This window comes from Haliotis asinina, chromosome 9, assembly GCF_037392515.1.
Source record: "Haliotis asinina isolate JCU_RB_2024 chromosome 9, JCU_Hal_asi_v2, whole genome shotgun sequence".
NCBI lineage: Eukaryota > Metazoa > Mollusca > Gastropoda > Lepetellida > Haliotidae > Haliotis > Haliotis asinina.
Window position 1 is genome coordinate 43,451,772 of NC_090288.1, and position 15,736 is coordinate 43,467,507.

Sequence of the window (15,736 nt, forward strand, 5' to 3'; positions counted from 1 at the left end):
TTGCAAACTGGAATATCCCTTACCTTTTTGAATTGGTATATATTTTCACTTTAAAGATTCAATTATGTTCAAACAAAACTTCCCTGTGTGAAGCCATATAGAAATGTGCTTAAGATTCATAAAGGAAATAATGAGCATGTGATCAGTTCAGTGATCTTTTCCCTGTCTCAGAATCAGCTGCAATAAGAGTGAGTGAGTGAGGATGGTTTTATCCGCGTTTAGCAACTTTCCAGCGATATCAGTGAACAACTGATAATTGTTTTATGACATAGGTTTTAAAATCTAGTTTTTGAACAATGGTACTAAGAACTACCCTGAAACACATTTATATTCTGCACCTGTTCTCATATCACTTGCTTTTGCAATATAACAATAGCATCAACTTTCCCACCTTAATGAGCAATGTGTATTTTCTCTTGTACCAACAATATTATCTTGAGTCACTTGTTGAGATATGTGCATCAAAATGCAAGTAGATACATGTCTACATCTGATATACAGATAACACAAGACTAAAGTCTAAGTATATCAATATAATGCACTGTGTTATGTACAACCTTCTCTGATGATTTCGTCAAATAATCAATCTCAACATGAGCACGTGAATGTGCTTCTGTTTGTCTTGCATAATGTGCTTCTGTTTTTCATGCAAGACAATCAATACATTATAGCTGTCGGTGAACAAAATAAAATCAGTATTATGTTCTTACAAATGCTATTTCAAATGTTATATATGATTTACTCATACAATCAACAGATATGTTAAAAAACTGACATCCTGACGGAACTTTTCACTGCAATCATCGTCATCGCAACAGGTTAGTAGGGGCCATATAAACAAGATGGAATGTTTCTTTTCAAAGAGGGAAAGGAAAACAAAAAACATAATTTACAACTTGTGTAAATAATTTATGTCTACATTACCCAACTTAGTTTCGGGAGCAAGCAAATTGTGAAAAATACTGAAATGTACTAAAAAATGTTAACTGTAACAACAGAATTTGGAAATTCCAAACCAAATTTGGAAATTTACTTTAATTGGCTGCAGGATTGACTATCTGAGCATTTCTTGATAAATCCCTGCATTAAATGATAAAACTGATCCATTACACAAAACACTTTGCATGTCACATTGCTTGGGCACAAATATTTTCTTTCCTCCTCACAATGTATGGCAAGGTATATGTGGATATTATTCAACATGGGAAATACAATGAATATTTGCCATACTTACTTCATCTGTTTGACGATGGTACTTTTCCCTGATTCTCCCGCACCTGTAACACAAATATAATCATCAGTAACAGCTTCCTGGGGCAACAATAGAAGCTGACATTGTAATATATTTCCTGGTCCCACACCCACTTGCGAAAGACTAAAAGAGAGAATATCACTTACTGTTATACCTACAGTTCGTAAATCTTTTAAAAACACAAATAACAACAGAATAAAGGAGCATGGACAATGGTGTACAAGATGGAATCAAGTTTTAAATAGTGACAGCTGTATCACAGTGTGTCAGTTTAACGTGGATGAAGATAATGTGTGTGAGTGTAGATCTAAGCCACTATTAGCCATATTCCAGCAACATTAAGGGGGAACACCAGAAATGGGCTTCATACATTGTACTCATATGGGGAATTGAACCTGGACCTTCGGTATGATGAGTGAACACTCTAACCACAAGGCCACACCACTGCCCTTGACGAGAATGTGGTGATGCAGGTCTCAAGAATTTACCACTTTGTTAAACCCCACAAGCACTCAGGGTGAAACAGTATACCGCAGTAGTAGTAAAACCGCCCTTGGTTCGATGTATCATAATGTATCGTAACCAATGCATTTCTGTAATGTCCTCTGCACATTTGGGGTGCTGCAGATATACTTTAGTTAATTACGCAGACACGTAGCCAATGTAAACATCTGACATAGAACAATACAAGCAATGTGTGGAATGTTTAAAAGCAACAGAACACTTCTACACTCATAAGAAAGATCTGACAGAGGACAACGATGAAGAGGTAAGGTGTAAGGATATAATATACATCCAAAAATCATTACAACCTTCCATAATTCTACAGTTAACCATAAACTTACAAACGTCTTCCGTAATTCTACAGTTTGCTACAGATTTACGAATATCACAGTGCTAAGAACAGTTTCTGAATCGGGATGCTGAAATTGAATGTTATAAAGAGACACTTTGCTTCAAGTTCCCATGGGCCTGTCATTATTCTTGAAAAACCAGTGACTTTCCAATCATATTGGCTCCTCGGCTCAATAAATCAGAGATTCGGCTCAACAGTTTCACAATAACTGGTCACTGGACCAAGAACTATTTGGTGAGACGCACTGATACCTGTGTTGTGTTCTTATACCTGTGTTGTGTTCAGGATGTGTTTTATGTTTCAAATTTATGTCACCACACAGTCAAACCTTCATATTTAGCGACCTGTGAAGATCGCAGGTAGAATAGGTCTTCAGCAACCCATGCTAGCCTTAACAGGTGACTATGCTTGTCGTAAGGGGCAACTAATGGGATCGGGTGGTCTGGCTTGCTGACTTAGTTGACAAATGTTATTGTTTCCCAACCGCACAGATCAAAGCTCATGCTGTTGATCACTGGACTGTGTGGCCCAGACACGATTATTTACAGACTGCCGCCATATAACTGGAATACTGATAAATGCGGCATAAAACTTAACTAACTCAAACACTCTTAACAAATTTTACAGCTTGATCTGTCATGCGTGTCTAGTCATGTTACTAAAGTATTATCCTGAAGCACATTTATATTCTGAAACTGTTCACCTGATCATTTACTGATCACCGCCCGATAGCTGGAATATTGATGAGTGCCGTGTAAAACTAAACTCACTCACTCACTCACTTAATATTTAGGTTGAATGAATAATACACATTTTGTATCTGTTTCTTTACTTTTTTTGTTCAGTGTATCAAGCACTTAACTTTGTGTCCCTCATACAACATGGTGAGTGAGTGAGTGAGTTTAATTTTACACCACATGCAGCAACATTCCAGCTATATGGTGGCGGTCTGAAAATAATCAGGCCTGGACCAAACAATCCAATGATCAACAGCATGAGCATCAACATGCGCAAATGGGATAAGCTGACATGTGCCAACCCAGTCAACGAGTCTGACCACCTGATCCAGTTCGTTGCCTCTTACGACAAGTATGGTTTGCTGAGGATCAGTTCTAACCCGTATCTTCATGGGTCATACAAACTGGAAATATAATACAAAAGTATTAAATAAACAAATATAAATTTTAAAAACTCCTTGCTATTGGGCACAATGTCATGTAACCAGCTGAATCGGAAAAGTCACTGAATCAGACCACTGGATCTATTTGGAAATATCAAAGAGGTTTTAACTCTGCTAAACGTAAGATCTTGATCAGGGCCTTGACCTGCATTCAGCTATCAAGGGAACAGGACATTCACCAGAAGAACGACGCACAAAATGGTATTTCAAATATATTTAATTTTGTTAATAATTTATTTTAAAAAAATTAAACAAAATGGCACCAAACGATCCAATGATTGACATCATCAACAATGATCTACATAATTCAGAAACAAAGACGTATCAATTCATTCAAAGATATTATTTAGTCATAAGTCATAGGAACAAAAATATATTCCACCTTCAAGTGAGAAATAACATTCTTTTGAGTCAATTAGGTATCAAATCAAAGCAACCAACCCCTCAATGAATAAGTTCCAAATCAAGATAAGACATATATAACCTTTAGTGACACTACCTACAAAACCAAATGTCACAGGTTTTCCTCCAATCTGGGTACTCACAGAAAACTCTCGACACCAAATATGAATGATCAGTTGTGAACAAATACTCTACGGTTCAACCTAAAATCTACAGCCAAGATGATCTGCCTGAGAAGGCAAATGTTGAATTGTTCTACCAGTAAACAGAGTAATATCTCAATGTGACTCAGTGAAGTGCAATGGTGGATATATCCCAGTGTGTTTAAAACAGGTAGACCCAAAGGCTGACACATTGCCTCTGAGGAGTGTGGCAGGCTTTATCAAGTTTACAACATATTGAATATCTATACACATATCACCCAATGTGTCATGGGTCGCTAAGAGAGGCTAGACCAACACCTAGTCTCTAAAATGAACACACTTATGAAATATAGTCTCAAAAATAACTTAATAGAACATACTAAAAAGAAACTAATAGGCTGTCTTCATTTCATTTCTAAAACTGCAGTGATTTATACTTCCGTATATTACCATACATAAACCACATTTTGAGGGCCACAAAAGCAATCTATGGAAGAGGGTTGGCTTATATTTCAGGGACACTGTATCACAAGTTAGGATCTTGGCTTATCTATAGTAATATACCACTTCTAACTTGGATCGTCACTTATCAATATTGTTTGGAACACTATGCCATTTATGTCAACTTGATTAGCGTATATGTGGATAGACGTTTTAGACTTTGCTCAAACCAACAAGTATGATGCTTGCAAATGTACAAACATACCTAGAGCATACAAGTATCCCACATAGGAACTAAGGTGTCTTGAATCAGGGGAAAAGATAAGGGTCTAAAATCGATGTGACATGATTTAAGATTTGTATCCACATAATTGCCTATGTATGTCTAACATATGTAAAGCTAATAGCCAGAAAGTTGTTTAACATTATAAATAACAAACTTCTTAATACACCTTCACTTTCAATATGAGGTATCAATACACTCATACCACAAAAGTTAATTGGAGCTCTGATGAATGCCCAAGGGACATAACTCTGCATGGCAAATTGGTGCCATTGATGTCTGGACCACTGTTTCTGTTGCGCAGTAATGAACAAATGATGTTGTCAGTCAAACACAACTGAAAGAATTCTTTTAAAAACAAAGAATAAAACACAAATCAATATACTGTCAAGTTAATTTTCCTTCTTTTGCTCCATCATGTAGAACTATTACCATTCACTAATATCTACAAAAGGTATCAATGAACATAACATACAGATATCAGGGAATATCATTGCATTATCACCCAATCTTGTTCAAGCACAATCAGTTGTCATCCCTTGAGGCATTAATTAATTATGATCCCAGTCACGCACAGATCAATGTCTATTCACATCGTACAATATCACAGATTACCTCTATTCAGGGATCCATAATGTATTACATCTGGCTTTGTCCTCAGAAGAGACACATATATTCCTTTTCTGTACTCAGTGTATCAATATTATATGACCGGGTTAGAGGAATTTATTAGAGACAGACAGTAAGAAATGGAGAGGTAAGATGACTTTTTCAAAGAATTGGCCAACTCTGAAGAAACATTCTGAAAAGTCATTTTACAGTCAACAGCAGATATGTCAGTGAAGGAGCACCGCCATGCACTGGTTAACACAAATATGTATCTTTGAATATCACTCTGTCTTCATGTTAACATCTGACTCAGGCTGACTCCAGCTGTAAAAATGCAAATCCAAACCAGACAATCCAGTGACTGACATGATAAGCATTGGTTTACAAAAATAGGATACAATCACATATGTCAACAAGTGAGCTTGGGCACCTGATCCTCTTACAACAAGCACAGGTCGCTGAAGACCAGTTCTTGCAGGATTATCATGGGTCTTTGCTAATCTGACCCAGTCATGTAATATCGACATCCTCGTATCAACAAGCTGAAACATGAGGAAGAGGATACCCGTCATCCATACTGGTATATTGTTTGTTCTTAAACACCTCCTGCTGCAATATTTTGGACAAATGAAGAACAGTAAAAAATCATTCAGACTCGACACAATCTATCTACTGGGATACCGTGACATTCACCAATTCCTTTAGCCTGACTGCTCAACTCCGTAACTTCCAGTCTGGAAATGCCATACACTGAAACATTACTATACACAAATCAAACTAGAGTGAATGAGTGCATTTAGTTTGGCACTGTTTTCAGCAATATTCCACCAGTATGACAGAGTACACCAGAAATGGGCTCAAAACATGTACCCATGTGGGGAATTGAACCCAGGCCTACAGCATGACTGTTGAACACTTTAACCACTTGGCTACCCCATCAAAAACTAGAAGTGTTCATTTATAATAATGAATCTCTTTTAAGTTTTAGTTCTTTTGGATGTTTGTAAGATTTAAACTTAACCAAATGTTGATGCATGTTATAGTACTAACCTTATATATCTGTAAATTGTCACTGGTAGCAATATTTTTAATAAAAGCTTCACTAAAAAGTCAAAGAGGGGACTTGTGGGGTAGCCAAGTGGTTAAATTATTCACTCATCATGCCGAAGGCCCAGATTCAATTCCCTTCAAGGGTACACTGTGTGAATATGAAGAATATTTTATACATTGGTTTACTTTCACTTACTGCTGTATGTGATTGTTGGGCTGGAAATGTTTGGTGAACTGCACTGCTATATCTTTGTGTTAATTGTTGACTTTCCTATAACCCAACATGTTGGCGATGTTGAACATGGTTATTTTTCTGCTCTAGCCAAAGAGGATTGTAATAAACAGCAAGTGTTTAGAAATATTATGAATTCTCTACATTTTGTACAATGCAAACAGAATAATTTGCTGTTAGATAATTCATATTATATCAATATATTTGAAACATTCATGTAAAAAAGATACGAAGATATATATACGCCTACTCAGATAACATATCCACTGTGAAATAATGACATGAGCAAAAATTTGACACCATCGAGTGGAATATAAGAAATATGTGACAACAAACAAGATTAATTCCATTTCATGTTTGAACACAAAGTATACATTCAAATACATGTTAAAATACTAGTCTCTGAAGAGGGTTCAAATATATCCAAACATTCAAAGCTATTCAAATGCAATTGTAAATCACAATTAGAAACTTGCCCAAGATTGTTGATAGAAGCCATTGTATCCTGGCAATTACATATACCATTTAAAGGACATACTGCATTTGCAAGATTGATAGAAAGCACATGATGAAGCCAAGGAGGAAGGATGATGAAGAGAAATGAAGGGAAAATATGACAATTTATTCCATTCCTTTGGAAATGTTTCATATGTATGGATATATATTACTTTTTCTCATATGTCTTGGCATTGGATAGTGGTATGCTCGCAAAATGGAATATCCCCTACATTATTTCAATGGTATTTATCACCTGTCATTGTTCAGTAATGCCAGGTATGTTCTAGGAATGTATGCTATGATTGTGCATTAGTGACTGATTAAGATGTAATTGATTGTACTACAGCTGATGACCTAAAATCCGATTTAAATATGTGTGATGAGTGGTTTTACACCACTTTTAGCTATATTCCAGCAATATAACAGCGGGAAGACCAGAAACAAGTTTCACACACTGTACCCTGAAATAAGCATGATTTGACTCTTCAGTGACTTATCGATACATTTTTATAGCTTTTGAACTACAGTTAGAAGTGATGTGCATAAAAGTGACAACTTATGGATGTCAACTTCTTTATTTTGAAGAACCATTTGTTTCAGAGAATATTCTTGCTACATCAGTTTTTTTTCAATGCAGTGTTTGTTAAATGTGACCCTTCAACAAAATAATGGCAACAATGACATATATCTTGAACACTTCAGCTGAAGCATATCTCACCCTAAGTGGTAAAACTGTCAAAACTACTACACCATAACCTGGACACTGCGATCTCAGAGCTACCACATGGGGCACAGCCTCATTTTCTCAACACACTCTATTTGTAAAACAACACCAAATGGGTAAACTGTGAAATTTTGTCAAGTCAAGGATAATTCACAGCTGCACACAGTGTAAACTTCTTTCTCAGATAAAAATATAAACCGGTTTCACTGCAGTAGAGAACCACTTGTGAGAAACAGGTGCTTGCCTGCCCCTGAGGAACTTGATCAGCTGACTTTGTCCCAGTGGTTAACAAGGGATAGGACCCTTGACTTCATAAATACTGCTTTATTTTTAAGATTCAGTTTTGAATCTCAGAATCTAGCCTTTAGAAAAGATAACTGAATACCGATGAGCAAACCAGCTGAAGAATCTTGACTGATTTAAATTGCATGCGATTGGGTATTATAAATTAAATACCAAGGAAGAGAGTGAGTGAGTTTGGCTTTACTCAGTTTTAAGCAATATTCTAGCAATATCATGGCGTGGGACTCCAGACATGGGCTTCACACACTGTATCCAGGTATGGAATTGAATTGGCGCCTTCAGCATGACAAGCAAATGGCTTAACCATGAGGCTACCCCACCATCCCTTATGGCTATACCAAGTAAAAAAATAAAAGAACAAAATAAAATCTGTCAGGTAGTGTCACGTTGTTCCCTTATGTGTGAAACCTACTTGAGATATGGATGACATAGAAGTAAGTTATGGCATGCCAGCATTCTAGACACTATGCTTACAGTGTGTAAGAGGTATTTACAAACAGCTCGTGACCTCTATGAATAAACAATACTTGATCTATATTAGTTTTCATGGTAAAATAAGTTTCAGATTAAATCCATATATCTTAAAGTGACTGCTCATGGTTTGTGAGTGTTCATTTTCAGATTAGGCCTGAACCACATTATTTTTCCTTTTGCCTTGCCTTTCTGCAGTGCTGAAGTCCTCAATGAAGCAAGTCTAGAATTCCACATTTTCAGGTTTGATCTCCCATCTCATTGGGTTCCTTTTCAAATTAAATGGAATTATTTCTTACAGTCAGAATCATATATAGTATTAGAAACTAAGCATTCACCTGGTCCTTTTACTGTATCTTTGTTTGCAGACACAACACTCTCACCTCTGACCTTAATAAATAGGCATTGTTTTCAGAGGAGAATCCCTCTGTTGCACATGACAACCAATCATGTCCCAGATATGAACCACAAGGTTAAGCTCGGGGATCATTCAAATGTGAGATATGTAAGGGGGTTAGACTAACAACTAATCTTTGAAATTTATATATTTTACATACAAAATAGTTCAAAATAAAAAATCAAAATAAAACATAGTCAAAAGAAATGGTGAGACTTTCTTTATCTCCTGAAACTGCAGCTATCTAAACCTGCCACATATTCTACACTCGCACATGCTTTCTATATATGTTTGACGTACTTGGGGTTCTTAACTTAATTCTTTGTGTATATTTTGTGCTATTTTCATGTCATCTGCTGTGTCAGTAAATATTATGGCTAAAAACGAAAAGAGGCATGAGACTTAACAAGTCTTTATTGACCTGTGGCTGTGTTAGGGCTCAGAGGCACTTAGGCAGCTTCATCTGATCTGTGATCCACTATGTTTTCTCACCAGAGTGTGACTTTGCTCATAACACTGACCACAGGTTAGGAAAGTGAGTGAGTAAAATTCAAACCACATTACCAGTATTTCAGCCACATTGTGACTCAATCATTCATTAAGAAACAGCCCTTTACAGACTTCTGTAATATTCTTCATGAAGACTTAATCATTCAAGACATGGGTAAGCGTTCCTAGTGTTAGAGGGGAACTAAGAAGCTCTATCCAAAATAAGGCAGCTACAATGAAACACACAAAATGAAAAATCGATTAAAACAATCAAATAAATTCCCATTTCATCCTTTGCATATCATTTTGACAGGATGATTTACCACCAGATGTAAATTACCTCGAGAAACAGGAGGATGCACTGTTGCTTAGGTTTTAAACAATTTCAGCATTATACATGTCACAAACAATGACTTGTTACACGATTCTCCACTCCCAGTTTCTTTATGATGTCCCGGCACTGTCTCAGATTTGTGTCTAGTAAAAATTAAATGTCATGGTCAGCAATGGGGTAAGCACAGGATTTTAGTGTTAAAAAAATGCCACAAAGATCTGAGCTATCTGTGAAATATGACAGTTTGGTCAGAAAGCTTTGAGGTGTCACAATTCAAAAGAATTAACATAGATTAAGAGCTACTCAAGAGATTAGAAGTTAAAATAGAATTTCTATAAAATGTTTTTTGTTATAGTTATGAAAATGGCAGATGACTGATTTCTTTAGCATGATTAAGATGTATAATCTGACTAAATTATGTCATAAAATAGCAATGAATGAATCCGTAACTAATGTTTTTTGAAGGCATGACCACAAATATCAGGCGGTCACTTGTATTGGCTTGTTGATTGTGTGACTGTATCTCAATGCGATTGAAATTTGCTCATAATATTAATCACTAGTTTGTCTAACCCAGACTTGAACAGTGGCAGGCAGGCTATCATCATGCTGTTGGAATATTACTGATATTGAGTCCATACAAAAGATAAATCTGCAAAATTAAGGGATATATTTTAATATAAAACTAAGTGTGCACAAAAAACAAATCAGGATATATCTAGTTATTGTCTATATCAAAGTGTGTGTTGGTTTAGCTTCATATTCAGGGGTTGAAAAATACCACTGCCTGATGCTCCAGTCGAGAGGAATTCTCAGGTCAGAAGTGAATATCCACATTGACCCTGGTACTTGCAATAGTGCAAAACTACTGAAATGTTTTGATATATGTATTTTGATGATGAAATAAAAATACAGTTTCTACCAACTCATATTGCTAATCATGGTAAAGTGAAATTAACATTTGTCGAGTTGATTTGAACTCTACATTCATCTTAAAAAATAAATCAATATAATCAAATTTTGAACATTATCACTATTTTGCCAGAATGTGCTCGCCATTAACCATTTGATATCCTTCACAAACCCCTAGCTATTCAAATACCAAATTCTTTGCATACATATAAGCATAATGTTCATTATTGAGCATGAAAACGTCATTCCGTCATTCATAAACCTTGCCTGAAAGTTAATTATCACTGTAGTCAACATCCCAATATAGCTTCCTTTATCACCTGGATGAAGAACAAATGGTGGTGCTGTAATTTTAGATGATCTTTAACAAGGATTAGAATAACTTCAGTCACATAACAAATACAATATTGGATAATAAATGTTCACTATTACTGTCAAAGAGTGTTACATAAACCTGATTCTTGGTTAAAAATTCGAAAAAAAATACTGTCTTGTCTCCACCACAGGAATACAGTGAAAGATCAGATCATAGCCATTAAAATATATAAACATGGGAAACCTTCTGACCATTTAGGATAATAGTTAACAAAACCAACAAACTGCTCAAATATTAACTGGATTACTACTCAAGCCATCATTAGCCAACACGCTCAGCAACCCTATATAGGTATCCGTTGCTGGGTATCAAGAACTGAGTAGAAATTACAGTTGAGAAATTGTTTTCTAGATAAAGTACACAATTCTATTATAATGATTCAGCTGTAAAATGATCTATCATGTACACAGTGATGCTGACTGCACCTTTATCTTTCTTCAGACATATGAAAGCCAGATGGAATTGGTGCACAATCAGAAAGAAATGTGATATATAGTCATTTGTAGTAAGTCCTGGAATTTATTGAAACTGTCATTACACCATTGATAAATTATGTAACTAACCACTGGCCTGAATAGTCGTATAGGGCTACCCAGTCTCTACTGATGGCTCATCTTAAACTTCATCCAAATGGTTGTATTATTAGTAATTCTGTAACTTAAAGAGGCAAGTCTGTTAGAGGGACAATGTGTTCTTTATATATTTTTTTATGAATTACCATTTAAAATATTAATTATTACCTATGACTCTACGCCTAAGAACACCTACATTGATTTCTCTCACAGTCTGCAACAAAATAACAGTATATCCAATCCCGGGGGTCAAATGTCATAAAATTTGTTACTTATATTTAACCATTTCAACACCCTATGGAAACTTTAATAATAGTTTTTTTTTAATTTCAAGCATATTCATGGACCAAACCCTTGCAAGCCAAAGGTTATTGTGGTGTATTAAAATAATTTTCATATAATTAAGTACTTTAGTGGAAAATGATGATGTGTTGCACTTAACAAAACATGTGCATCTGTAAACGTTTTTCCCCACAATAAACAGCATTTACAAAAGTGTCACAAATGTGTATTGTTATATCAGCAAACTCCACATCGAAAATACACCTCATGAAAAGGCATACATAACAGCTGAGGATATTGTTAAGTGGTTTCTATGAAAGGATCAAATACAATCCATGTGATAATGATTGACATTGTACAGTTATTCAAATCACACACGCCAGCGTTTAAAAAATGAGGCCATCCAAAACCAACAACGACTATCTGGTTCATTCATAACTGCTTCTTTACATGATCACACTGGCATCACATATGTATGCATAAAACACACATTATTATCTGACATGGAAATAGCATTATTTCGAGGCCTTCTGTCTCTTACCAACTATGTTTTCAATATACCGGAAAATTTAAACCATGACCTAAATCCGTACCCATGCATACTAGATGATATACCCTGGGCCAATGAGTCATGTGGGTCTATATTCAAAATGGAATCCAAGGTGCAGACAGAAGAGTGGACACTATCGATGTGTTCAAGTTTGAAATAATAAATTTAATACGTAATGCATCATCAGAACCGCAACGTCTTGATTGTGCAGCCTGACACAATGACAAGTGTGGCATTTATAACACACACCTATTTAAATAATTCATATTATTTTCGCAAAATGAAACTAACATTCACGATTTCGCCACCGTATCTATATAAATAGCAATAGGTTGTTGATTAAAGATTTCAAAGAGCGAAAGAACATGACTACTTCATATGAGCACCGCCTGTATGGAGCATCAAGCACTGAAGCAGACAAAATGCCGGCTTCAGTGTGTGGTGGCTTGTCGTCTCGCCGACAAAACCAGGTCTTTATGAAATACTTAATTCATTCTTACCTAACAAAAGCAGTTTAACTTCTCTCGCTGCCTTTTCGCCATCAGCTCGGAGAGTTTTGTCGATCATTTTCGATCTCTCAATCGCGGCTTTGTCTTCTTGACTGGTAACACACCCCATGTTTCTGTTTGGTGGTGCTTACAATCGGCCAATATACTCCAAGTAACACACAAATTATAATCCAAAAGAATCAGAATGAAGTCCTGAAATTGCTAAATAGATACATTAATCCCACAGATATTCACACCCCTCTAAATCACTAATATCACTAACGAATCCACATCCGAGGACGCTGTGTACTGAGTCCTTATTTACGAGCCGAGCGACTGATTCCGATTTGAACGAGTGACCCGGATGAACGGGCACCTGCTATCGTAGCTAACGTTGACGGGAAATCAACTGCGGAAACGGAATACCGTACTGGATGTAATAGGCGGCATAAGTTTGGCTGATCTTTTCCTAGCCAAACCATATGAATAAATATGGTATTATATAAATTTCCCCATTCGTTTAGGATGTATGCAACTTTTTCATTCGGCAAAAATGCACAAATTTATTATTATTTACACAAAACATCTTTTAAACTATAACAGTATGTCTGATAAAATATTATACACAAATATAACAGCAGTTTTGTGGTGTGTGTGCTTTTATCTCAGTGCAATTATTTTCTTACGGGGAAAATAAAGTGATATGTCAGTAATCCTTTATTGTCGGGCTAGTGGCTAAAGCTTTTGCTCATCACGATGGGCGATAAAGGTTCGATTCGCCACAATTATCCCCCGACATTCATATGGCTAAAAGCGGTGTAAAACCTTAATCTATTTACTGCCAGTTAGAAAGGACACCTCGAGGTTAAATCGAGTGGGTTCGATCCCCCACTAAGGGACAATGTATGAAGCCCATTTCTGGTGTCCCTCACCGGACAGATGAGATATTCCTCAAAGCGGCATAAATTCATATTCTCACGCTTTACTGTCGGTAAAAAGAAAGCATAAAGCTGAATATCTAGGTTCGAGCCCCAACATGTATATCCAACATGTATATCCAACATGTATATCCAACATGTATAAAGACTTCGTGTAAGACATTTGACAAAATTTACACATCGTATGTTATAACGAAAGTGAAATGGGTATCGTGCATCGCATATTCTATTTTCTCAACTGTTAATAGACTTCGTATGTCGCAGTAAATGTGATAGAAGATGCGCACGCTGAGCCGCGCAAATGGGAACACGTCAAACAGACCACAGGACAAAATGACCACACTGACCCTAATCAAAATGGCCACACAAGAAGGTCAAAATGGCCATACGTTATTTTATTATTTTTCAGTACTCATGACATCTGTAATATTTGATATCAAAGTGTGAATTTTGACAAAAAATGTTATATCACACAAAATTTGGTGTTCATTATTGAAGTACTTTCTTAATTGACACGCTGAGATTGTCACTGAGGTGGAAGAGAAGTGCACCCTTCACGAGACCTGCTCACAGGAGGGGAGACCTCTACTGATGGAGTCTAGTGGATACACATATGTCCAAAAAGTACTTGCCCTGTTCTTAAGTAAATGAAATGATAATATATATTATCTAGTAAATAATGGTAATTAACTGTAGTTCTTTATTACTGTATATATACTTTGTAATGTAATGTTGCAAATATAATACAAACATTTTAATGTATGATGTAATATTTATTAAGTTTATTGTCATTTAGCCTTCCAGAGGTCAGAAGGTGTAATGTCCTCGTTAATTACTAATCAACACATGATTACATACATTGTGTAACCTTAATGCGCAAATAACACATTAGTCTCAGTTTGGACCCAGTGCACTTGCCGTATCTAATCAGTATATATAAGTATCACACACGCTACAACATGTCAGTCAGGATACTGTGCATGCAGATAGCACATTAGTTACATCAGCTTACAAATTATCTTGCGTCAGACCGTATTTTGTCTTTTTCGGTTATGTATTTTATGACGTAAATGGCATGACCGGATCTTCCGTGATATGACAAGTTAGAAAAAATGCACGCAACAAGATTACAAAACAAGAAGTTAAAATGGAAATGATCCTTTTAAAACCAAATAACGACTCTTAAATGCATGTTTCTTTATAACACATAGAAGCATCATAAAACTTGATTTTGAATAATATCCACAAAATATATTTTTCAAACTGTTTATGGTAATCTTTAGTTTTATTAGGACTACGAGTAACCAAACCTCCCAGAGTAGTCTCCCTTGGTTACTTGACTGACCGCACATCGAGTTTGAAGTTGCTTAGTGATGGAAATCATTGACATATAGTCGACGTGATATAGTTATGTAGATCTACATACGGTTAAGTGCAAGTAAAGGAATGGAGGACTGCATGGGAAACCTCAAGTATCGTCAAGAGCTGAAGACTGGAAACCATTCTGCTAGAGCTGAGAATAGGATGGACGTGAAACTTTATTACATATATGCTCTAATGCTCTATTCTCTGAGATCTGTAAGAGAGACGAAGCACTAAGTAAGGAGAAAACATATACATTGTAAATGATCTAGACTTTGTTCCTTGAGATGATAAAAGTTATTTTTATCCGAGAGGTACAGTACATCACAAAAGGAATGTTACAGCCGTTATACAACTATATAAGAAATGGTTAACCGAAATATAGGAGATATGTATTATTTTCACGAGATATGGGAGTGTGTCAAAGGTTAAATGATGTACAGTCCTTTGAACATTCAACTTTTATTTCCGACTGCTACACAAACTGATCGAGTTTTCAGAATTTAGTATTCGTGTCGGAAGAAATAATATTTTATTGGTGCTTCACGTGTTAGTAACAAACATTTGCCTGTGTGAAAACTTTTATTTGTTT

At 35.9% G+C, this 15,736-nt stretch overlaps 1 protein-coding gene across 1 annotated transcript in view; it reads right to left on the minus strand.

The window, feature by feature from the left end:
- The window catches only part of LOC137295544 (guanine nucleotide-binding protein G(i) subunit alpha), a 60,717-nt gene extending 47,462 nt beyond the window's left edge, over positions 1-13,255 (minus strand). The window contains exons 1-2 of the mRNA XM_067826929.1: positions 12,857-13,255; positions 1,235-1,277 (exon numbers count right to left, since the gene is read on the minus strand). Coding sequence (XP_067683030.1) covers positions 1,235-1,277; positions 12,857-12,974 — 161 coding nt within the window. The 5' untranslated portion in view covers positions 12,975-13,255. The remainder of the gene's footprint in view (positions 1-1,234; positions 1,278-12,856) is intronic.
- Between the last annotated feature and the right edge of the window lie 2,481 nt (positions 13,256-15,736).